At 37.5% G+C, this 26,086-nt stretch overlaps 1 protein-coding gene across 1 annotated transcript; it reads left to right on the forward strand.

Moving 5' to 3' along the window:
* Positions 1–1,303: 1,303 nt before the first annotated feature.
* Positions 1,304–12,492, forward strand: LOC134880692 (von Willebrand factor A domain-containing protein 5A-like). The gene is given in 23 exon segments (XM_063907720.1): positions 1,304–1,470; positions 2,256–2,303; positions 4,231–4,433; positions 4,511–4,733; positions 5,028–5,194; positions 5,272–5,386; positions 5,496–5,671; positions 5,754–5,842; positions 6,002–6,146; positions 6,400–6,479; positions 6,563–6,677; positions 6,781–6,939; positions 7,060–7,163; positions 7,575–7,804; positions 8,482–8,541; positions 8,794–8,838; positions 9,144–9,182; positions 9,779–9,838; positions 10,095–10,133; positions 10,868–11,004; positions 11,006–11,044; positions 11,853–11,976; positions 12,083–12,492. Coding segments are annotated over 22 exon segments (2,472 nt in total). The 5' UTR covers positions 1,304–1,470; positions 2,256–2,260; the 3' UTR covers positions 12,163–12,492.
* Positions 12,493–26,086: the final 13,594 nt, after the last annotated feature.

A 26,086-nucleotide genomic window follows, 5' to 3' on the forward strand; every position in this document is an offset into this window, starting at 1 on the left:
GCTGTTAATGAATAAGAAGCATTGGTTAAATAGGGCACTGTAACTATGTGATTGTTCTTTTTTTGTTGTTGTTAATGCTGTGAACATACAGTACTTCCTGTGTTTGTTGTACTGTATTAAAGATGTAATGGTGGCCCGAAACATTTACACAGTAAAGGATCTGTTAAATCTGTCCAAAAAGTGTAAGGCAATTTCTCAGTTTTTGTTAGCTGTTTGTGAAATTAAACGTTTGCTCACATCCTGTGCATCTCCTGGGGGCTGAGCCACCCCTGTCCTTAAAACCTATTGACGCCCCTGCTTCATATCCTACCTAGCAACAATAAAATCATGCAATCTGTTAACAGATTTGACTTATACCTTTTGTCTATCTGCAGCGGAAAGGTGACTATTCTCACAGTTCGATTTAGCCATTTATCTCGGCATAGTTTATTTATTGTACACAGGTCAAGTGACATGAGAAGTAGAAAAAGAAGGGGCGTGACTCTAACGCTTTTATACCCCAATGACATCACAATCATGTGCCACAGCGCTATCCAATGAACACATAGTAGTCGCATCTATTTACATTAACAGAATGATACACAGCAACACATGAGTCATACAATATACATATATCTATATGTTGTATACCTCAACACAATCTCATGTTTTCTATTTTCAGTTGGTGTTGCCCCCCGGTTGAGTCTTTTACATTTGAATCAGAGCTTTGAGATTCAAACAATAGCATTAATGGCTTGGATTAAGACTCCACACCTGCTTTATTAATTGTGCAGCAAAACTTGTGTGAAATGTTATGCACAATATTGTACACTAAAAATGTAAATAAAACCTTGAGTGTTTATCTTAGAGTTATGGCCACCGAAAATGAATCTGCAATCCCAGTCAGACCTGAATATGAGGATTTGGTGCGAATAGAGAAAACTTGAACAACTGAAAGGTTGGCCTGCTGTAACCAGGTGGTCTTTTAACAAACTTTATAAAAAGTTTGAGGTTCGTAAATCCTACAATACTGTCGAGTTCAGTGCATGATTGTGGTTTTAAAACATTTCAGTGGAAGAGCAAGTCTTTTCTTTTGTTTTCCTTGGGCGCAACAACAAAATGGTCCTACACAAAATGTTAGATTAGACAGTGTGGTCCATTTTATCAGAGGAAGTACATTTTTATAAACTGCAATTTCTATTTAACAATCAAATACAACATCTGAAATTTGTCAGCATAGTTGTAAGGTATTTTAGAACTTCGGAACCATGTGTGAATAATATAAGTAGAAGGAAGTAGAAGGAAATGTGTAGCTCTCGTATTACACCATCAAGCTCCACCCTCCCGGAGCGCTCATGCAGCAAAATCAAACTTACCCGGAAAGAGTGATTTGCACTTTTGCACTTTAATTTTAGCCTATAAAAACTGTCTCCAAATATCCACCTGAAGGAAATCCACTAAACCCCGGACGCGATACATTTGTCCTCACAGGTAGGCATTGTTATCTGGAGTTGAAACACTCTAACGTCTGAGGTATTATAAAAATGAACGCACTGAAACCCCGTTTTAACTGCGTGTTTCTGTTGTTGTTATTGTTTTGAATTGACATCTGAGCTTTACAGACACCAGCTTCTATTTTGTTCATACCAAAACACTCATGAGTGATTTTAGCCTGTTTTGAAAATTCTATTTTCACTTTCATTACTCATTGTGCAATGCAGCTGTGTGACGTTATCAAGTTATGTCTGGAAATGATCCATAGACAATGAGTTGGGAAAGATTTTATGTATGACCATGATGGCACCCAGGAAAATGTTGTAAATATTTTGGGGCTTTATTATGCTCATTTTTAGGTTCATATTTGAAATGTCCCAGTTTGGGATGAATAAAGTATTTCTGATTCTGGTTTGAATCTAAATAACGCAGTTGGATAGTAATGCATGCTATGTAGAGAACAGTTATTGAAAGAAATAAAAAATAAGACGCAGACTGAGCCAGGAAGGGTGGGGCAGTAGCCTAAGGCAATAGAGATCCTATTTAGTCATGCATCTAATACAGTAATAGTGGATTACAATACATTTGTAGAGAGAGATGTGTGTCAGTGTTACTGTTTATTGTATTTGGTGAGATATAGGCGGAACAATAATATAATACATTTTTATAATAACTGATAAATAAACTTTGATATCTGAAGAACGTCCATCAGTCAGAGTAGTCATTACCATTCGTTTCTACAGCAGGAATAAGTCCTCATATGTATGTTGTTTGTTTTGCAGGTATAATGAAGAACTGCTGTGGTCTGATAACCTCTCAGAAGGAGCCAGGTACAGTTGTTTGCACAAATAGCCTATATATTTGTTTTTATAACCTTTAGTCTAGTCATGTTAGCTTCAAATTCTAAAGCTACTGCTAGCTGTAAAGGCCATTGGGCAGATTTTCAAAAAATAATCATGAATAAGAATGTATACAGGTGATTGGTCTATGACATGAACAACTATCTCCCAAATCCCAAAACTGGGGAACTAAAATGAAAATGTGTGATATCAAGTATAATGTCTGGAAATTATCCATAGACAATGAACTGGGAAAGATTTTATGTATGACCATGATGGCACCCAGGAAAATGTTGTAAATATCTGGGGGCTTAGGTTCATATTTAAAATGTGTTCCTCTGCTGTGAAGTATTTAGATGATTCAATGTGTTTAAAGGTCTTATTTTTCTCATACTGCCTGTGATGCAGCACCTCTTTTCACCCTCTGTCTGAAACCAGAGCCCAATCTGCTCTGATTGGTTAGCTGATCAGCTCTGTTGTGATCTGTCAACCACTTACCCGATTGCCTGCCCCTTAGCCAATCAAGTACAATGAAAAACAATTCTGTGTGTACTCAAAATCCCTTCCTCATTCAATATTTGTTGAGCATACTTTTTGCTTGATAACATCCTAAGTTTGAGACCGACTTCTCTGGTTTTGGCTTTAAAGAAAGAATACTGGATGTTCACAAATGTTGATATTTAAAGGTCCCCTATTATGCTTTTCCGGTTATAACCCGTCCTTTCGTGTGGTATGTAGCTTTTTCTGCATGTAAACAGTCTGCAGAGTCACAAACCCTCAAAGTACACCCTGTAGCCAGTAAAACTCTAAAGCAGAAAAGACGTGTCTATGCTGCCCTCCCACGCCTCGTTGTAGATTTTTCTTTTTCCATTGTTTTCTTCCGGGCGCTATTGACGTCACTAAATCGCCCATATCTATAGACCAATAGGCACACCCTCTGCCAACCGACCATTTACTGTTGGAAGGCTGAAATGTCAAGAAAGTATAGTGCCCTAAAAATGTGAGGGGAAATGTCATCTGTTTGCCTTACCGAAGGCAGTACCACGAAAAAGTCAGAGGTTGAAAAGTATTTTTAACACTGTTCCTTCAACGGTTAGAAGTACTGTACTGTGTGTCCGGCAGGAGCTCTGACAAGGTGTTAGGACAGAGAGTGGCACTATCCAGAGATGCTGTATGAGAAAACCAATCTGATTTTGGAACATTGAACAATGTAAATCTATTCTAGTACACCTCAACAATGGAATTATGATCAGTAAAATCTGCCACAATATAGGACCTTTATCCAGGGCCATGGAAAAAACAAGTAGAAAGTAATATGTTAGGTGGAGTGTGTTACATTACACTGCCCAGCCAAAAAAAAGGTCACCACCTGCACCCATCATGCCTAGTGCCTACTGTTCAAGCCTGTGGGGGGCAGTGCTATGATCTGGGGTTGCTGCAGTTGGTCTGGTCTAGGTTCAACAACGTTATGTGCCCAAAGAACGAGGTCAGCTTACATTATAGAAGCTTGTGGAAACGATGCCACAGAGAATGCGTGCCGTAATCAAAGCTAAAGGCGGTCCAACGAAATATTAGTGTGACTTATTTTTGGCCAGGCAATGTATTACTATTTTTACTAAGGTCCTATTTTGAGCAGCAAGTAAAATAACAGATCTTCATCCATTCTTGTTGATTTTCATTCAGAACTAAGCGTGTTTAATCATTCATATCTGTGTGTGTAAGATTGTTTTCTTTTTATTTAATAAGGTTCTTTTATTAGCTGGTGTCTGGGTCTACTCTTTAAAAAAGTGGTGCTTGCAAGTGTGTGTTTGGGCCCCAGGGGGGCATCAAAGAAGCTTTTAATAAAAAATGAATGCAAGCAATTTTATGGAGAAGGAGTTTAGGAAACCTGACAGATTTTATTTTGTTTCTCGGTCAGTTCCTCTGAAGAGCGTGGAGGTGGAGGTGGAGGTGAGGGACCATGTGGCTACAGTGGTGTCCACTCTGAACTATGAGAACAAGGAGGACAAACCACTGGAGGCTGTTTTTGTCTTCCCTCTGCCTGGAGATGCTGCTGTCTGCCATTTCAGTGCTAAGATTGGACAGACACAGATTGTTGCTGAAGTGAAGGAGAAACAGAAGGTGAGCTGGAGAAAAATGACCACAATGGAGCTTAAAAACACAGTGAATGTTGCTCACATGTGTCCTCTGTACTCCAGGCTCGTGAGGAGTACGATGACGCTCTGAGCTCCGGTCAGCAGGCCTTCCTGTTGGAAGAGAGTGATCAGAGTCCAGATATTTTCTCTCTGAGTGTGGGCAGTCTGCCTCCAGGAGAGAGCGCTTCCATCAGGCTGGAGTACGTCACTGAGCTGGCTGTGCAGGCTGATGAAGGGCTGAGGTTTTGCCTGCCTGCTGTGCTCAACCCTCGCTACCAACCACGGGGTAGGGAAACCAGCCTTTTTTTTTTCACCGTAGGGTTTTTACAATATAGCTCCGAGATTTACCCTGCATGATTATTTCCCCAAAATAATTCACAATAAAGATATATATTCTGACATTGCTGCTCTCTGTTAAATATTGTTGTTCAGTCTTTGATTATTGTTTAAATTGTCCTTTTCCCCCAGCAAATCAATCAATTAACTACCCTCACACTTTTCCATAGCTTTAGCTAGAAAAACAATTCTCAGTTTGTTTTTTTTCTCACAATATTCTTAACTCGTGTCCTGTTGTTTACAGGTAGTGAAGATGGCAGTGTCGAGGTGACCTCTGTCCCCGCCTCTCTGGTCCCCTACAGTCTGTCTTTCTCTGCCCGAGTGTCCTCTCCACGTCCAGTCTCTAAACTAGAGTCCAACTGTCCCCTGGACCCTGTTCAGTACCTCAATACAGAGCAGAGCCAGGCCACGGTGGGTAGAGTGCTGATGTGTGTGGGACCAGGAAGTGTGATCTCATCATATTTATATGTTTGTTTTGTGAACTGCAGGTCAAGCTGGCGGCAGGACACAAGTTTGACAGAGATGTTGAACTTCTGATTTATTACAAAGATACCCACCAGCCCACTGCTGTGGTGGAGGCAGGACAGGCCTCTGCCAAGCCTGGTGAGTGCACATTATGTCATTATCTTCAGCCTCACAGTGTTAAATATGTTGTAATAAAAGATAAAAAGACAGATTAGTGGTCACATGTTCTGTCTCTCTTGTGTTTCAGGCACTCTGATGGGTGATCCAGTAGTGATGCTGAGTCTGTACCCAGAGTTCCCCCAGGCTGTGATGTCTTCACTCGCCTCATGTGGAGAGTTTGTGTTCTTATTGGATCGATCTGGCAGCATGGGTGTCCCTATGCACAACAGCGAGGATTCACAGACTCGCATTGGCAGTGCCAGGGTATTCATTATGTTTTAATTTAGTCATAAAATCATTCCCTTTCACACAGTGGCCTTCACCATATGTTCTTTCCTCTCTTCAGGATACTCTGCTGCTCCTGTTGAAGAGTTTACCAATGGGCTGCTATTTCAACATCTACAGTTTCGGGTCCAGCTATGAACACATCTTTCCGTGAGTCACTTCCCTACTGAATGTGACTCCGTCCAAGAAAATGTGCCATCATTTTTTGATATCGCTCTCTGGGCTGATATATGAAATGCTGTTGAAATTGTTTATGCCACACAGCCATTCTCCACCTGACCTCCTCCATGTATTTGACTCTTGTTGCAGTAAGAGTGTGGAGTACAGTGAGAAGACCATGGAAGAGGCTCTGAAGAAGGTTAAAGGGATGGAAGATGATTTGGGAGGAACTGAGATCCTTGAGGCCCTCAAACACATTTACAGCCAGGCCTGCATTCCCAATCAACCTAGACAAGTAATACTCACACAAACAGAGAGACACACACCCGCACTTTAAACTGGTTTTGCAAATATACTGTATCTTGCATTTAACCACATTGTTCCAGTCACAAATTGTTCTGTAGAATTTCCCATTTAAACCATGTGTGTTACTGAAACAGCAATCTAACACAACTCTCATAGAAAGATGTGGATGACTCAACACATGCTGCACATTTCTGGGTGTGATGCTATGTTTCTTCAAGTTAAATGTAAACTCTCCTCCCTAGCTGTTTGTCTTCACTGACGGAGAAGTAGGGAACACCAAAGAAGTAACCAATCTGGTGAAGAAGAATTCAAGTTCCCACAGGTGAAGACTCAACAAACATGAACTGAGAATATCTCCTGCGTTGTAATTCTGTGTGTGTTGAAAACAAAACTTCTGTATTGTAGGTGTTTCTCTTTTGGCATTGGTGAAGGAGCCAGCTCTGCTCTTATCAATGGGTTGGCCAAAGAAGGTGGAGGTCACGCTCAGTTCATCACAGGCACTGACAGGATGCAACCCAAAGTAAGACATCAGTCATTGTGTACATTTTATGAACAAATGGAAAAGGCATTTTAATTTAAGTGCATTAAGTAAAAGCACTTTAAAAAGCTTTTTTCCCCCTCAGGTGATGCAGTCGCTGCGTTTTGCTCTGCAACCAGCTGTGGTGGATATTTCAGTGAAGTGGGATTTGCCAAAGGGAATCTCTGTCACTGTTCTCTCTCGACCAATCACAACACTTTTCCAGGGTCAAAAGTCACTGATTTATGCCCAACTCACTGGAAAGGTAAGAGAAATATTATCTCAGAGTGAAATACTTCACTGTTAGATTTGTCGGGGTTAAAAAATACAAATACTAGGTATTATTATACAAGATTGGTTTTCCAACACCGTGATGCTCTCTTAGAATCCAAAAGCAGCAGAGGGCAGTGTGAAGGTGAAGTACAACCTAGCAGGTCATCCCTCTGCGAACCAGCTCCACTTCAGCCTCAAACCTGCAGAGGACTCTGGGTAAAAGAAGCTTTGTTCAGACAGCAGAAGTACTTTTAGTCAGTTAACCACTTAACGATACAAAGTTAATTTGATTTGTATATAGAAAAGTGGTTACAACGGGTATTACATTGCATATTATTTGCAGCACATTGACTTTTTGCAGTTTGAAACAGAACCTAAAGAAGATATTTGTGACCAAATAATGTGCTAATTAGTAATTAGCTTGCTAACACGCTAAAATAAGCTGTTGAACATGGGAAAAATGAACGTTACCATGTTATAATGCCGAAGTGTATTTTGCTTCTAATGTTCACTTAATATATAGAAATGTATTTATTTGGATAAACCCCTTTTAGATGCACTATCTCGTTTTCAAGGGGGTCCCGCAAACAATTAAATCCACTTCTGTCTACTCTCTCCTGTCTGCAGATTAACAGTTCACAGGTTGGCTGCTCGGACTCTGATTCGCTCCCTGGAGATGGAGGAGAAAGAAAAACAAGAAGTAAAAGGAGGAAAGCGAGATGGAGTGAAGAAGAAGGTGGTGGAGCTCAGCGTCCAATCAGGAGTTAGCAGCACCTTCACTTCCTTCATTGCTGTCAATAAAGGCAGCGGCGAGATGATTCAAGGACCCATGGTGCGCCGAAATGTTCCAACACCCAGTATGTATTTCAGAGAAAAACAATCTACATTTTCATGCCTATAAGTTTGTACTTGAAAAAGTTTAACTTTTTTTTTACATTTGTTATCTTTAAAGGTCCCCTATTATACTCTTTTTAAACAAAATATTATAGCTCGCAAAACATGTCTCTGAAGTGTTTGGCTTGAAATACCAAACAGATTATGCATTGTAGCATGCCATATACCCCTCTGTTTCAGCCCTGTTTCAAAATTGCTGATTCTGTGTCTGTAGCTTTAAATGCTAATGAGCTGCTGCTGGCCACGCCCCCCTGCGAGATGTTTAGCCAAAACAAACTTTAAAAAAGTGCTCTAGGAGAAGATTCAGGTGATGAGATGGGTGGGTGTTGCACAACCCCAAAAAACATTGTGACATCACAAAGTGGCCGAAATCTGATCAGCTCATTTCCAGTTTTTATGTAGATGGATCAGGACAAAAAGAGGGAGAATCTTTTTTCCTGAAAGTTTTCGAATCAATTAACATGAAAAAGTTAAGTAGATTTTGCATAATAGGCGACCTTTAAAAAACTTGAATATCCAAGGTTCTGTTTAAAAATAGTCTGCGACTAATGTAAATAAGATCAGAAAATAGTTATTTAGTTTCATGTGATTTAATAAAAAGACAACCTTTTTTATTTTTTTCCTTTTTTAAATCGTATAGTGATGATGAACTGTGGTATGCAGAGTATGAAGAGCAGATCCTATAGTCCTGCGCTTGGAAGTAAGTAAAAAGCTGAATTGGATCAAAATGTGTGTATGGATGTAAAAACAATGACACATTTTTGTGGCGGAGTCGCTTTTTGTAATGCTTTAATGTGAAATACCCAAGTGTGTTTATCCAGAAACAAAAAAAATAATGCAGGGAAGTGTTATCAGTTGTAGGTTAAGTATGTATTTCTTATCTTCCTTAAACTATTCAAATATATTTTCCCCTGCCACTGACCTTCATTTGCTGCATCTCATTTTATCTCAGGGTCGTTGTGGAACTCAGGTCCCTGTCTGCAATCAGCTACGTTAGGTGAGTAAAAAGGTTCATGGGCTTTTTGAACACACTGGTGTATCCCTGCTTCAACTGAACACAAAAACAGAGAGGAACTTACACTACAGTTATCTGCATGGCACCTTTTTTACTACAATCCTTCTGGCGGAGTCGCTTTTTGCAATGCTTTAATGTGAAATACCCAATGAGTGTGTTTTTCCAGAAACAAATTAAGACGTGTTATCACTTTTAGGTTAACTATGTATTAATTATCTTCCTTAATCTATTCGAATATATTTTCCCCTGCCTATGACCTTCATTCGCTGCATCTCATTCTATCTCAGCAACGGCGGCGAGCTCAGATTGGGAATCAGCTACGTTAGGTGAGTAAAAAGGTTCATGGGCTTTTTGAACACACTGGTGTATCCCTGCTTCAACTGAACACAAAAACAGAGAGGAACTTACACTACAGTTATCTGCATGGCACCTTTTTTACTACAATCCTTCTGGCGGAGTCGCTTTTTGCAATGCTTTAATGTGAAATACCCAATGAGTGTGTTTTTCCAGAAACAAATTAAGACGTGTTATCACTTTTAGGTTAACTATGTATTTATTATCTTCCTTAATCTATTCAAATATATTTTCCCCTGCCTATGACCTTCATTCGCTGCATCTCATTCTATCTCAGCAACGTCACAAAGTGGCCGAAATCTGATCAGCTCATTTCCAGTTTTTATGTAGATGGATCAGGACAAAAAGAGAGAGAATCTTTTTTCCTGAAAGTTTTCGAATCAATTAACATGAAAAAGTTAAGTAGATTTTGCATAATAGGCGACCTTTAAAAAACTTGAATATCCAAGGTTCTGTTTAAAAATAGTTTGCGAGTAATGTAAATAGGATCAGAAAATAGTTATTTAGTTTCATGTGATTTAATAAAAAGACAACCTTTTTTATTTTTTTCCTTTTTTAAATCGTAAAGTGATGATGGACTGTGATATGCAGAATATGAAGGGGACATCCTATAGTCCTGCGCCTGGAAGTAAGTAAAAAGCTGAATGGGATCAAAATGTGTGTATGGATGTAAAAACAATGACACATTTTTGTGGCGGAGTCGCTTTTTGTAATGCTTTAATGTGAAATACCCAATGAGTGTGTTTATCCAGAAACAAAAAAAAATAATGCAGGGAAGTGTTATCAGTTGTAGGTTAAGTATGTATTTCTTATCTTCCTTAAACTATTCGAATATATTTTCCCCTGCCTATGACCTTCATTCGCTGCATCTCATTCTATCTCAGCAATGTTGGCGAGCTCAGGGGGGGAATCACCTACATTAGGTGAGTAAAAAGGTTCATGGGCTTTTTGAACACACTGGTGTATCCCTGCTTCAACTGAACACAAAAACAGAGAGGAACTTTGCACTTATTTTACTACCATCCTGATGTTTATTCAAGGTACAGTCTCTGAAAAATACAGTAACAGAATGTTTTTTCTGGGTCAGTTATTCAAAAAAATGCAAACAATACCTAAACAAAAACATAGTTATTTGCTAGACACAAGACTGGTGAAATTGATAGATGTTATTAATGTTTGTGGTGCTGTACAGTAAAAGTGGTTTTAGGAAAATAAGGGTCAGTCACAAAGCTGCATCAGTTTAGTGCATTGCATAATTCATCTGCAGTTAAGGAAAGTTATTAATTGATTAGAAATAAATATTTTGGCATGCTTTTACTATTGTAACAATGTATTTCTTCTGAGACAGGATATTTGGAGAACAAATTTGTACCAACATTTATGGGAGGTATCTGATTTGTTTCAGTGGTATCCAATCTGTTTTGGTTCTTTTTATACAGACTCATACTAGCGCTTTCTCAAAAATAATTTGATGTTTTATTAAAACGCATTTACAGCCCCGAAGACATCTGTAGGCCAATTGACAAGTAAAAGTAAAAGAGACGCAAGCATTGGCATTATTTGTAGAAGTGCATGGATACAAATCTGAAAAAACAATGGTTGTAAATAGTTGCACAAATGGTCTGATCTCCCTCATACTATATCAAAACACATTCAGGAGGATTTGGGAATTGGGATGGTCTTGCAGAGGCAAAGCCTGAACTGCCTCCCAGAGACCCTCTGCTGCAGCTGGTCTCCCTCCAGAAGGCATCTGGTTGTTGGGTGCTGGATCAGGCTCTGGCTGCTGCGCTGGGAAAAAACCAGCGAGGAGGTGGAGAACGCCCAACCTTCAGGGGTGAGTCATTATCAAAAAATGATAACACAAACTGAAAATGAGACTGATTTGAAGCAGATGTTAAAACATGTTTTATATTGATGGGACTAATTCAATTTATCCCATTCAATAAAGTATCAGAAATTGAAAGAGGGCTGCATGCAGTGGTACTACTAAGTACATTTACTCAAGTACCGTACTGAAGTACACATTTCAGGTACTTTTTTTTACTGTGCCGCATTATACTTCACTGCAGGGATAACTTGTACTTTTTACAAACTACATTTATTTTATAGCTTTAGTTAATTTATAGATCCAGATTTCTACACACCGACTAAACTATCCAACATTATAATTAGCATAAAACAATAATTCTGATTAATTGGCAGCCATTTGCTGATTGTAATATTTTGGCAGTAAAACATTTTATACTTCCAGCTTTGAATATTTTTTTAGTTTGTTTCTCGAATGAGTACTTTTACTCCTTAAATTTTGAATATATTTTCCTGGTAATACTCACACTTAATACTCTAACTTAAGTACCGTTTTCAATGCAGTACTCTTACTTTTAACAGAGTGAAAGCTACATACAGTGAAGTATTATTACTTTTTCATTATTTAAGTAATGGATCTGTATACCTTTCCCATTTTACTACATAGTATGTTTACTGATACAAAAGGCATGCAGCGTTAAACACTGATGTGATGGAGACAGCGCTATATGAACTAAATGAACAAGGCCAGTGAAAGTGAAAAGCCCACATCCATTGATTGTTTCAACACTTATTTTTTCTATCCTGTACACCTTTTTTTATTTTTGTTGGAATAGGTGAATAAGGAAGTGTGGGCCACCATTCTGGCACTGGTCTGGCTTCATGGTTTCAAGGTGGATGCTCAGGAAGAGTGGGAGCTTCTGGCTATGAAGGCTGTGTCATGGCTCCGTGCTCAGAACGGTAATAACCAGAACAAATAAGAGATGTTGTATTGTTTTAACAGCGTGTGCCATTTTAAATCAGTCTCCTCTGGTGATGACTGGTTCTGTGTTTGTTTTTTTTCCAGCCCAATGTGTGTTGGAGTGTGTGGAGGCTGGGAACACCCTGCTGGGTTGTAAGGTGCAGAAAGATGCCCTGGGAATCTGAGGTTTTCATTAAAGTGACTTCTCCTTTAGGATTGTTACAAGAAAGCAGATTTATTCTCATTCAACAACATTTTCTTTATATTGTTATCATTGCAATTCACTCTTTGCACTATTAACATTTCAACAAACAATATATTCCTGCAAAACTGCACAGAAACGGATTTGCTTAAACCCAAGTGGACATAAGCTTGCCTCTTCCTCGTGAGCCTTAAATAACTTACCTATTAGTATTGAGTGCACTGCCTCAATTTCAGTCACAATCATGGATGCTAAAAAGTACAACTGTTAATGAGAAGCAAAATTATGATTCAGAAGAGTTCAATTGATTACCACCAATTGTGGGTAATATTTAAAAATGTGTAAACGGTGGGGGAAATGTTTGAAAAAGGAGTATCGCCATAAAGGGATTTTTAAAATTTCGGGTTTATTTAAAAAAGTCTGTTTTTAGTGGAAAATAAATTTTCCCTTTTAGGAGTCTTTTAAACCACACTGTGGGGCTCAAAAACTTTTTTTTTTTTGGCTTTTTTCCTTCAAACCAAGGCTTTGTTTTTAAAGTTTTTGATAAAGGGGGAAACTGCTGTACGCCCTGTCTCCCCTTTTTTTGGTTGCTTAAAAATTATAAAAAATTTTAAATGTATCCGGGGTAAATGCTTTTACATTTTATTGGGGTGTTTGTCCTTAAACCCAGAAAAATTTTTTAACCTTCTCTTTTTTTTGGCCTGCGCGCATTCCTGTCTTTTTTTTTTTTTTTTTCCCACCCTGCGCTTGCGTCGAGCTTGAAAAAAAAAAAAAAGGGCCCCCCGTTTCGGGGAGCATGCAGTCCGCGCCCGCGGCAAAACACCCCTGCGTCGCGAGCCTGCTGCCCCCGGCTTTCGCGAGCCTGCAGCTCCCCCGTGGGGAGCCTCGTCGGGCATTGTCGTTTCTCAATCGCAAAATCGGTTTCTGCGGGCCATTTTCCCCAAGGGTTTAAAAATTTTTTTAAATGGGGTTTTCTTTTTCAAACCCCCCAGTATTTTTTTATTGGTGTCGGAAATTTTCTCGGGGGATGGAATTCTTATTTGGGGGTTAAATTGGTTGTACTGCTTTAAATGAGAATTTAAAGGGTTTGAATTCTTTTAATTACTTTTAACTACGGGTTTTTATTCCCCAAATTTTTAAAGGAATTTTAATTTTTTTTAAAGCGTTTTAAAACGGACACTGTTTTTAAAATTAAAAACCCCATTTACGGATCCATGGTTTTTCCCAATTTAACATGTGTGCTATGCCCTTTAAAAGCAATAAAAACACTGCAAAGGGGCCCTTGGTTTGTTTTTTGTTTTTCAAAAATGTTGGGAAAGGTTTTCGGGAAAAACCAATTCTTTTTGGGGAGAAAAAATGTGCCCTTCCCGGGATCTCCCAATATCCAAAAAAATGTGTTTCTTTGAATTTAATACAAGCCAAAATGTATTTATTTTTCTCTAAAAAAAGTTTTTCATTCTTAACTTTTTTACACACTTAAATAAAAACTTTTTAAATTGGGGTTTTTTTTTGGCTGCCAGCTTTTTTGATTTGGGAAACTCTGCTTTCACGTTTCCTGATTGTATTGATAGGGGGGGTTTTTTGGAAAGGCCGGGAAAGCAAGGAGGACGGGCCCTGATGTGCGGGCTTTTTTGCCACTTTTAATGTATTTTCTGTCCCTCTTTTTTCCTCGGGATTAGTTTTGGCGGGAGTTAATTTGATTTTGTATTTAATTGTTTGCTGCAGTTGGACTTTTTGCAGTAGGGAAGATGTTTTAAATTTTATTTCAATTCCAAGGTAAATTTTTTTTTTGCTTAATATTTTTACCATGCCAATCTGTTAAATGAGCACTTTTTTTTTTGTAATAATGTATTTTTTTAATTAAATTCTTTTGTGGTTTTATTTTTTCTTGAAAACAGCCCCGAGTATTTTTCATTGTGGCATTTAAAGGGTAAGTAAGTTCTGAGTATTCTCTCCCCTGGGCCCAAATTTCCCAAAAAAAGGGGGAATTTGTCCCCAAGCAGGGCCCGATGTTCTTTCAGGGAACAAGGCACCTCGTGTGACGATCAGGAACTAAACCCAAAGCCCTAAACCATTTGCAAAGGAAAAACCCCCATGAGTTTCCAGGCGCTTGGATCCGTTTTCTTTTAAGGAAAGGGCATGTTTTTTAATTTGAGGAAAACTGATATTTTTACTGTTTTACATTTAAGTTAGCTTAAAAAAAATTTTGGTAAAGCAACAACAAGTTTTTAACCAAAAATTTCGGGGGTTTAAAAGAAAAATTCAAGTGTGAATATGTCTGGGCCCGCTGTGGCGTTGTCGTTTTTTTTTTGGGGGAATAGTTTGTTTAATTTCTTTTTTAAAATTTAAAAAAAAGCTTTCTTTTTCCGGGGTTTTTTGTTTTTGTTTTTGGTTTTAGAAAAAACCTTTTACTAATAGAAAAATTTTTCCCAATGAACCCAATATTTTAACAAAGCCACTTTTCGTTTAAGGGTCTCCTTTTAAGGGCAGGGGCGCACAAAAAATTTATGTTTTATTTATTTTCCCTTTTAATTTTAAAAAGAAATTTTAATGATTTTTTTGACAAAAATTTTGTAAGGTTTGGTATCTATTTGGAAATTTGGATTTTTTTTAAAGAAAAATTTTTGGGTTTTTAACGTTTTTTTAGCTAAAAATTGCGGTAGTTTCGGAAATTTTTACGGGAAAATATGAATTTTTCTTTTTTCCAAATATACAATAATGAACTTTGTGGTCGGGTTTAAATTCCCCCGGGGGAAAAACCCGGGAAAAAGGGAGTTAAAAGAAAACAAAATATCTTCCCCCCCATGTCCCTTTTATGTTGGTGCCGTTCCGTGCTTTCCCCCGAAAATCCCAATTTCCAGGGGGGGGGGGAAAAAGGACTTGGGGGTAAAAAATTAAAAAATTGGTTTTTCCACATTTTCAAATTTTTGGTTTTTTGGTTTTCTCCAGGGTTAAAGGGTTTTTTTTTTGGTAAATTCACAAAGGGGCTTTTTCCTTTTGAAAAAGGGTTAAACCACTTTTCCAAAATTAAAAACATTTAAAAAATTTTAATTTAAAAAGTTACCTTTTATCCCCTATTTTGGAAAAATTTGCCAAAAAAAATTAATTAATTTTTTTTTAAATGTTTTTTAAAATTTAATTTTAATTAAAAAATGGCTTATTAGGTGTTGGGCAACCCCCTGGGAAAAAGGGGTTGCCCAGCCAAAAAACCTTTTAAATACCCTTTTAATTAAATTTTGCCGGGGGGGGTATTTAAACTGGTGATATTTACTTTTTTTTTAATTTTCTCCCTTAAAATCCATTTTTTTTTTTTTTGTTTTTTTTTTTTTTTGGGGGGTAACCCCCAGAAAGGTAAAAAAAAAAAATTAGGGGAAAAAGGGAAAAAGGTTTAAGGCCCAAAAAATTACAAAAATCGAAATTTCCTAAGTTAAAAAGTTTTTTTTAATTAACCAAGGGGGGGTTTTTTTGGGTTTTTTTGGGGTTACTTTGTTTTTTTTTTAAAACCTTTTTTATTTTTTTTTTTAAAATAAAAAAAAAAAAAAAAAAAACAAAAAAAAGTTTTTTGGGACAACAATTTGGTAAATTTAAAATCTTAATGTATTGAAACTTAAAACAATGCCCAATGCCCTTTTGGTTTTATAATTTTATTAAAATGCCCAGCCATAAAAAAAGGAAACCCCCCTGCCCTTCATCCCTTTAGTCCCTACTTTTTCAACCTTTGGGGGGCGGGTTGTTTTTTTTTGGGGGGGTTTGCGGGCAGTTAGTCGGGTTGGGTTCAGCAACGTTTTTTTCCCAAAAAAATTGGGGGTTCAGTTAAAATTTTTTAGTGCTTTGGGGAAAAACGTTTGAAACAGAGATGCGTGCCGAAATTTCAAATCAAAAGGGCGGTCCAAAACCTGGTTGGGGGTTGAAATATTTTTATAAGGGGCCTATTTTGGCGCAAGTAAAAAACAAAATTTTCATCCATTCTTGTTGTTTTTTCATTTCAAAAACAAAGGTGTTTTAATCTTTCATATATGTGTGTGTAAGTTTGTTTTCTTTTTTTTTAAATTAAAGGTTTTTTTAATTAGCTGGTTTTTGGGGTCTATTTTTAAAAAAAAGTGGTGCTTTGCAAGGTGTGTTTTGGGCCCCCCAGGGGGGCCCCCAAAGAACCCTTTTAATAAAAAATGAATGTTAAGCAATTTTTTGGGGGGAAGGAGTTTGGGAAAAACCCTGACAGATTTTTTTTTGGTTTTTCGGTAAAGTTCCTTGAAAAAAGCGTGGGGTTTGGAGGTGGGGGTTTTGGGGGGCCATGTGGGCTTCAGTGGTGCCCAACTCGAACTATGAGAACTTGGGGAAAAAAACCCAATGGAAGGTGTTTTTGTTTCCCCTCTCCCTGGGGGTTTTGCTGCTTTTCTGCCTTTTCATTTGCAAAGTTGGGGACAGAAAGATTGTTGCTGGGGTAAAGGGGGAAAAAAGAAGGGAGCTGGAAAAAAAATTGCCCAATGGAGTTTAAAAAAACCAGTAAATTTTTGGGCTCAAATGTGTCCTCTTTTCTCCGGGTCGTGAGGGGGGGTACGGGGACGTTTGAGCCCCGGTCAGCAGGTTTCCCGGTTGGGGGGGGAAGTGATCGGCCCAAAGATATTTTCCTTTGATTTTGGGGCAGTTGCCTCCAGGAAAAGGCGCTTCCTCGGCTGGGTACGTCCTGGCTGGCTGTGCGGGATGAAGGGCTGAGGTTTTGCCTGCCTGCTGTTTATCCCCCTGGGTACAACCCGGGTTTGGGAAAAACCAGCCAAAAAACCTTTTTCCCAAAGGAAGCCGAAAAATTTCCTTTTTGTGTTCATTTATACTGTTCATACAAAAGGGGGTTAAATTGCAACATTTTAAAAAGTTTAAAAAAAATTTATTTTTTTAAAATGTTTTTTTAAATCTTTTGGGGAAGTTGCAAGGCGAAATTTTCCCCCAAAAGTCCTAAAATTTTGGGCCCATAAAAAGGGGGCTTGTTTTTTTTGGTTTTTTAAATCGTAATAAGTGAAGCCACCCAGGTTTAAAATTGGAGTAAAAAAAACAAGGAAAGAAAAAAAAAGGGAAATTTTTTAATTTCCGTATATTTTTATTTTTTTGGGAAAAATTTGCAGTGTAAAAAATTGAAAACAAAAAGGGACGGGGCGAAATGCCCCTTTTTAGGCCCATTTTTTTTTTTCTTTAAGCTCTTTACAAAAATTCCGTTGGCGGGTTTTTTTCTTTTATAAAAATTTTTTGGGGGGTTTGGGTTATTTTTTTTTGCAATTAACATGTTCTTTTGGTTACAGGGGGTGTTGGGTGGCTTTGGGGGGTGCCTCGTCCCAGTCTTTGGTGCCTTAAAAGTCTGCCCTTTTTCTGCCCCGAGGGGCCCCTCCCCTCGCCCTTTTTTAAAGGGGGGAGCCCAACTTTTGGGCCCTTGGAGGAAAATTTTGACCCAGAGCAAAACCCGGGCCAACGGGGGTTTTGGATTTGTTGATGTTTCTTTTTTGTGGTTCTTCCCTTTTCAAAAATTTCAGGGTGTTTTTCGGTGTTTTTGCAGGTCAATGCTGGGGGGCAGGACACAATTTTGGGACGGAGGGTTGAGCTTCTGATTTATTAAAGGATGCCCCCCGGGCCCCCTGCTTTTGGTGGGGCAGGACGGGCCTCGGCAGGGGGTTTGATTTGAAACCATTAGTTACTGCTATTTAAAATTTTGGTTTTAAAAACCTAAATTCCCTTTTAAATGTGAAAAAATTTTTAAACAAGGGGATTTAAATTTTGTGTTGTTTTTTTTTACTTTGGCCTAATTTAAAATTTAAATTAGGGATTTTTTAATTGGGTTTTTTGGGGGATTTGGGGGTTTTTTTTGGTTTTTTCACTCGGGGGTTGTTCCCTTTGGGGGTGGTTTTCGGGCCCCCCTGTTGGGGTTTTCCCAGTGGGGGAGCGGGGGGGAAGGTTCTGTTACAATGGGGGGGTTACCAAAGGGGGGGGCCCGGGGGGCGTATGTACTGGTCCCCCCGGGGGGAGGGGGGGTTTTTGGGGGGTTTTATTGGATGGGGGGGGGTTTTGGCACCGTGTTGGGGGGGGGACTTTGGGTGCCGGGGGTTTGCATTATTTTTTTATTTTTTTTTTTTTATCTATTTTTTCATTTTTTTAAACAAAATTTTCCCTTAAAATTTCTTAATTTTTCTTCCCTTCTCTGCGGATTACTCTGTGCTCCTTTTGAAGAGTTTCCCAAATGGGCTGCTATTTAACATCTACTTTTTTGGGGTCCGGGCCATGAACCCCATTTCCCGTGGGTCACTCACTTTTGCCCTACACATTTTCTTGCCCTTTGGTTTTAAAATTGCCCCTTTGTTAAATGCGTTGGGGGGCCCGTAAGGTGTGGATACAGCGGAGACCAGGGAAGGGCTCTGAAGAAAGGGGGGAGGATTGGGGGGCAAATTGGGAGGAATGAGACCCTGGGGCCCAAACTAAAAGGGCCCATTTAAAAGGCAGCCCTGAATTCTCAATCAAGCCGCAAGTAATATACAACCGTTTAAGGTTGGGGAAAATTTTTTCCCAATTCATTCGCCTGCCCCTTGTACTTTGCAGTTTACCCCCTTTTCCCGTGTTTTTTAATGAAACGAAATCTTCAAAAGTTTAGGGGAAAATTTGGGGATAAATCAAAAAACATTTTGGGTGTGTTGCTTTTTTTTTTCAATTTTAAATGAAAACTCTCCTCCCTATGTTTTTTTCACTGAGGGGAAAATTTTGGGACCCCAAAAAATTAATCAATTTGGTGAAGAGGAATTAAAGGGGCCCAAGGGTAAAATTTAGAAACCCAAAACTTCCACAGTAAACAGGATCTCGGAATATGTCCGATGTTTTTGCTTTGTGTTTTTTTAGGTGTTTCCTTTTGGTTTGGGGGAAGGGGGGCCAGCACTGCTCTTTTTAAGGGGGTTGGGCCCAAAAAGAAGGAGGAGGTCAGGGCTCGTTCTCACGGCCACTGTAAGGATTCCCAACCTAAAGTAAGACATCACGGGTTTTTTTTAACAAAAAAAGAAAAGATGCTTTTTGGGAAACAGAGACTCTTACATTTTTTGTTTTTAATTTTAAAAGAATCCATTTCCCAAAACCCTTTATAAAGGGGGACTTTTTTCCCCCCACGGTGTTGCAGTCATTGCTTTTTTTGCTCTGCAACCTTTTGTGGTGGATATCTAAGGAAGGGGGAAATTTGGGCCAAAAGGGGGGTTCTCTGTCATGTTCCCCTCCCCAACCAATCACAGCCTTTTCCGGGGTTTAAAAAGATTCCCTGTTTTATCCCAAAAACCCTCCCCAACCCTTGGAAAGGGGTTAAGTGGAACCCCCCTTTCCTTTTCCTTTTGATTTTTCATTTTAGGGGAAACCCAAAAAAACAATAAAAAAATTAGAGCATTTCAAGGGTTTTTCGGGTTTTTGCAAATTTTAAGGGGCCCCTTTAAAAAATTAAAAAACTTTGAGGTTTTTAAGAGTGAAATGAAGGGGGGACAATATAAATTTAAATTTTGTTTTTATTCCCGGGAATTGATAGATAAAAATTTGGGTTTTTAAGTAAGGGGCCCACTATTATAGAATTGTCTGTAATTTTTTTATATTCAAAATTTTCGAAATTTGCTTATTTGTGAAATTACTCAATGGGTGTACTGCTGTAGTTCTGTTTATACATTTTATTCAATATGTCATTGTTCAGTAGTTTCATAGTGTTTGTCAGTTAGAGTGGGTATACCTACATGTTATTTTGAGGCTTTCTGGTAGCAGTTGATTAAATAAAGCAATCTTTTAAGACAGGCAGAATCCAAACAAACTGTAAATGTTGAAACCAAAAACAAATGAGTTATGACTTGGAGTATTGTTTGACTGTCGCCAACACTGTGATGCTCTCTCAGAGTCCAAAGGCAGCAGAAGGCAGTGTCACGGTGAAGTACAGCCTGGCAGGCCATCCTTCTCAGAACCAGCTCCACTTCAGCCTCAAAACCTGCAGAGAACTCTGGGTAAAACAGGCATTGTGTCAGGAATGGGGTAAGGTGGACCCAACTGCAGTAAAAGGATGAGGGATACAAAGTACAACAAAAAGCAAGCTTTTATTTACAAAAAGCTGTTAACAAAAACTAGGGACGCAGGCAAAGAAATAAAAAAAGGGGAAAAAGTAGCAAAAATAAAAAAAACGGGCCAGAAGAGCATTTTGGGCCCGGGAAGGGGGCCCAAATTAAGGGTTAAAAAACTGAAAAGGGGACCCAAGGGAAAAAGGAAAAGACAAAAGGGGGACAAAGATTTTAAAAAGGGACAAAACCAGCTGGAGGGGGGGGAGGGAAACAAGGGAAAAAAGGGGACCCACTGGCAGGGGGGGAAAAAACCGAGAAGGAATCAACAAAAATTGGACAGGGAAACAGGGGGTGGGAAAACACCTTTAAAAATTAAAACCAGAAACGGAAAGCCTATAACAATTAAAAAATTTAAAACGGGAAGGGAAACCCCCAAATTTTCAGGGAACCCCTTTGGTTCAAAACTGGGTCATGTAAATTTTTGGGGGATTATAATATCTTTTTAAATGTGAATGTTTAAGCTTTTTAGCAAAAGTAAAAAAAAGGGGTTTTGGCATTGGCAATGTAAAATTTTTCCCCCAAAATTTTGAAAAAAAAACCAACTTAAAACACTAATGGTTTTTTGCCCCCCTAATGTTTTTGCTTGTATTTTTTGTTTGCAAAATTTAAAGGGTTTTATAGAATATTTTTTAAAAAAAAAATAGGGGCTTTTTTTGCGTGACTTTAAATTTAAAATTTTTAAATTACAATTTATTTCCCAACTTCTGTATTGTGGGGGTCACTTTTGTGGAAAAACTTTCAGTGTTTTTCCCTTTTGTTTTTAAAGATGCCCATTTTTTTGGGGAAATGTTTCTGATTGAGAAAAATTCCTTTTAACCCCCTTTTTTAAAAACTGTATGTCTTTTAAATTAAAACTTGGGGGTTTGACAAATTTACTGGATCGATGTTTTACGCTTTCCGGGGCCCCGGGGATTAACATTTCCCCCAGATTGGCTGCCGGCTCTGATTCGTTTCCTTGGGGGATGGGGGGTAAAAAAGAGAACGGGGAAAGGGGCCAGAAAAAGGGGGTTTTGGAAAAGAAGGGGGGTGGGCAGCGTTCCAATCAGGGGTGTGGGGGACGCCTTCCGGGCCTTCATTGCTGTCAAATAAGGCAACGGAAAAAAGGAAATTAAAAGGACCCCTGGTGTCCCGAGATTTAAAATTTAGCCGTAAGAAAATTCGAAAAGGGAAACCCTTTGGGTTCAAAAAAGGTTTTGCCCCCGGGGGGGAAAGTATGTTAGTAATTTAACAATCTAATCCCAAATTTCCCCCCAAATGGGGTTATTGAAATTTTAATTATTATTTTAATAATGTCTCTGAAATTTTTTTTTTAAATTTTTCTCAGTTTTAAAGACTAAACAAGTAAAAAATTTTTCCCCTGTGCTCTATTTTTTTTTGTTTAGGGTTTGGGGTTTGGGGTTTTATTAAAACAAAAAACCCTTTTTCAGTTTTTTTTCTAAATTTCTTTTTTCAACGGGGCATTAAAGTTTTTTGAGACATTTTTTTTTTGGGAAAAAGGCCCCTTTTTTCTTTTGTTTTTTTTTAAAAAAAATGTCAAAATTTTCCCAAAAACATTTAAATTGATTGAAATTTTTGTATATAATTCCCCCTAATGTGGGATTTTGAACTGGGTGTTTTTGTTGAGTATTTTTTGATGCTTTGACCCTTTCCCCACTTTGGGGACCTGTTTTTTTTTCTTGGGGAGAAAAATTAATTTATATAAAAGGTATATAGAAAATTCGTTGCTTCTAAAAGTGTTGTGTAATCAGCCAATGTTTTTGCTTTAAACTTTTGGCAAGATTTTCGGGGGCTTAATGTTTTTTTTTGTTTTTCCCTGTGAATGTTAAAAGGTTAAAGCGTTTTTTTTTCATGGGGCCTCAAGGTATGTAAACAAAGCCTTTTCCTCCAAAACATTTTTTTTTTTTTTGGCTCATTTCTAACTGGTGAACATTGATTTACCTCGTAAAGACGTGTTTACAAACCTTTTCTAGCTTCTCATTGGTTTCTAGTTGCCTTTTGTTTTGGGATAGTTTGTTCATTAACCTTAAAAGGGTTTTTGTACCCTGGGGGATTCCAGGGATCAAAAGGGGGGTAATTAAAAAGTGTAATTTTCGGTTTTTAATTTTGGGTGTGGATTTTGGGGCCCAAAAACAGTTTTTATTAGGGGGAAATAACAGTTTTTTACATGGGTTTTTTTAAAAAATGGATTGAAATTTCAGTTTAATTTTTTTCATTTAAGGGGTTTTAAAAAATTTCAAACCCATTACTGAAATTGTTTCTCTGTAAAATTTTATATTTACACGGGTTTTAAATTTAAGTGCTTTCAGGAAAAAATTTGTGTTTTCGTGCACAATTTGGGAAACTTAAACCCTTTTAAAATAAATCAATGTAATCTACTGTGGGAATTTTGGGTTTTTTTTTAAAGAGTCCCCCAAGTTTTCCATTGATCTTAATTTTGAAACAATCTTCTCAAAAGTGTCTGCCTTATGCCTGTTTTCCCCTCTGTGAATACAGTACATATGATAAACGTATGTAGATAATTGTTGCTTCTGCAAACTTTTTGTACCTGCCCATTTATTCAAATGACATTTGCAAAGAGATCATTTTTGTTTTTGTTTTTCTATGTAGCAGGTACCAATGGAATGTGCTCCAATGGACATATTACCCTTTGGCAAGTAACCATTTACTTATCTCAGTATGTACAGTGAATATTGTATATATAAAATTGTTTACATTCCCTTTCTAGCCCTTTTTAAAAAGACAAAAAACGCTTTGGGGAGTTTACTTTTCCCCTTCAACAAAAAAGGAAATTTTTATAATAAAAAAAAAATAAGAGTATTTTTTTTTTAAATTTTCCCAAAAAAAACTGGCTTTGGTTTTAAAATATATTTCTTGGGGGCCCATAAAATTTAAAAATTTCATGGCATTTCTCATTTGTAAGATAATTTTGTGTTTTTTTCGGCCAAAATTGTTGGGGCCCCATGAACTGCGTTGTTTACTTGGTTTTTTTTTCCCTTTTTTTGCTTTGTTAATCACCCTTCTTTGACCTGTTTTGCCCGGTGGGGTTAAAAATTAAAAATTTTTGAAATGATATTAGATAATCGTTTCTTCTTTAAAAAGGGTTTTGCAAAATTCCCAATTTTCTTTTAAAGACATTTGGGAAAAGACCGGGCCCTTTTTTTCTTTTTTTTTTTTAAATGTGAATTGGGTTTTGGGAAAATTTGGGGGGGCTATGTGGGAAAATTCCCTCAAATTAATCAAAATTTTTAACTTTTTTGGTTTTAATTAAAATTTTTTAAAACCTTTTTTAAAAGGGCAGTTTTAGGGAAAAAAAATTTTTTCAAAAAACTGGGGCCCTTTTTGTATGTCTGTTTTTTTTTTTTAGGGGAGTTTTGGGTTGCCAATTTTTTCCTAGGAAAAATATTTGGGGCTTCATGGGAGTATGCTAAGGAAATTAAAAATTTTAATGCCACTTTTAAACCCCAATGGGGTTTTGTAAAATTTCTTACATGGGAATAATTTTCTCTGTTAAAAATTTAAATTTTATTTTCAGTATTAAGGGGCTAAACAAGTGAAATATTTCCCGTCTTTTATGTTCTGTTTCGGTAGGGTTTTGGGTTTTAAACTGAATTTTAAAAACCCCATTTTTTGCTTTTTTTAAAAACTTCATATTCACACGCATGCATTCAAGTGATTTGAGACATTTTTACATTTGAGAAGCTCAATTTTCTTTTGTTAATATTAAAAAATGTCAAAAGTTTCCAAACAGTCCATTGATTGCAATTTGTATATAATCTCCCTAATGTAGGCCTTATGAACTGGGGTGTGTTAAAAGTTTTGGGTTTTTTTGGTTGCTTTGGTTTCCCTCCCCTTTGACCTGTTTTGTTCTCTGTGAGTAAAATAAAAAATGGGAAAAGGGATTTTTTATTTTTTTGGGTTCTGGGAAAAACTTGTTTTTAAACAGGGCCCAATGATTTTCAAAGATATTTGCAAAGAGACCAAAGGGTTAAAGGGGGTTTTTTTTTTTTATTGGTTTTATGTTTGAAAGACATTGGGGGGGCTTGGGGAAATTCCCATTTTTGAGAAAGTTAAATTAAAAACAAAGCCCCCTTTTTCTAAAAATTTGTTTTATCTTTAAGTATTTTTCCCGTGAAAAAATTGATTTGCCCTTTGTAAAACAGGTTTTACATCCTTTTAGTTTACATTTGGGAAATAGTCCCCGTGGTCCCCAAAAATTTTTAAATTTAAAAAAAATAATTTTATTTTCACCCCAAATTTCAATTTTACCTTTTAAAAAATTTTTGGGGGGTCTTTTTAACTTTTTAACCCCAACCCTTTTTGGGGGACCCTTTTGGAAAAAATTTTCCAAGGGTTTCCTTGTGGGGGTTTTAGTTTTGGAATTCCCCTGGGGAAAAAGGATTTTGGGGACAAACTAAAAAAAGCCCCGTTTTGGGTTTAAAAACCGGGTTTCTTCCTTTAAAATTCTTTCAGTTTGTTTAAGGCAAAAATTTTTTAATTTTTATTTAAAAACACCGCCCCAAAAATCAAAAGCTCCCAAATTACTTTGGCCCCAAAAAACCAAATGAAAAAACCCGGGAAAAAATTTTAAAAACCCAAAGGGGGAAAAAATTAAACTAAAAATAACACTTGGGGGAAGGAAAATGTGGGACCAATTTTTGGAAAAGGAAGGTTTAAAAAATTAAAATTTTCCCCCGCCTTTGGGGAGGGAATTCTGTGGGGAAAAATTCCGTTGGTGAGCCCAAAAAACCCGAACCCAATTTTTGGGGGGATGGTTTTTAATTAAAGTTTTGGGGAAAAACCCAAAAAACAAATCCCTCCCGTAAAAAAGCCGCCGGGTTTTTAAAATTTGAAATTTTTTTGGGGTCCCCTTTTTTTAAAAACCAGTTTTTTGGTCCCATTGATATTTTTTTGGAGGGAAATTTTGGATAAAAGGGGAAATTTGGGGGGGGGAAGTTTGGTTTTTGGGAAACCTAAAAAGGACTTTTTGGCTTCTGGTTTAAAATGAAAGCCAAGGGGGGTTTCTTTTCCAAAGGGTTTCCCCCTCTCCTGTAAAATGGGGGGTTTGGGGAAAAATTATGTTTGGTTTTTTTTTGGGGAAAAGGGTTCTCCTTTTGGGTGGAAAGGGGATGGGTTTTTTTGTGTGTTTTTTTAAAAAACCCCTTTGGGGGGTTTGGAAAAAAAGGGGAAACGTTGGGTGGGGGTTGGTTTCAAGGGAAAAACCCCCGGGATTTGAAGGGTTTTCTTAAATGGCTTTCCCTCCGGAGTTGGGCCAAAACCTTTAAACTCCAACCCCAATTTTAAAAATTTTTTGGAGGGGTTGAAATTTTTTTTTGCAAAAGGACGCCCCAAAAAATTTTTTGTTTAAAAATTATTTTTAAAGGGAAATTTAAAAGGGCCCCCTTTTGGGGACATATTTGGTTTAAAACAAAAAAAAGTTTTCCCTTCCCCCTCATTTGCCCCTACAAAGGGTATAAAAAATTTGGGTGAAACTTTTTTAAAAAAATTCAATTTTCCCAAACTTTGGTAAAAAAAAAGAAAATTTGTTTTTAAATGGAATTTTTTTTCTTTTTGTTTCTTAAAGTTCCCAAAAAAATTTCCCTAATGTAAAAAAAAGGCCCCCAAAATTTTTTTTTTAATTTGGGGGAAAAAGGGACCAAATTGTGTGGGCAAAAATTTTTTCCCCTTTTTGAAATTAAAATTTTATTTTGCCTTTTTTCATTTTCAAATTTTTCCCGGGTCTTTTTGAACCTTTGGGGAACCCAAAGTTTCTCGGGAACCCCCCCCAATGGGTTTTTTTAAATT

This window comes from Eleginops maclovinus, chromosome 18, assembly GCF_036324505.1.
Source record: "Eleginops maclovinus isolate JMC-PN-2008 ecotype Puerto Natales chromosome 18, JC_Emac_rtc_rv5, whole genome shotgun sequence".
Lineage (NCBI taxonomy): Eukaryota > Metazoa > Chordata > Actinopteri > Perciformes > Eleginopidae > Eleginops > Eleginops maclovinus.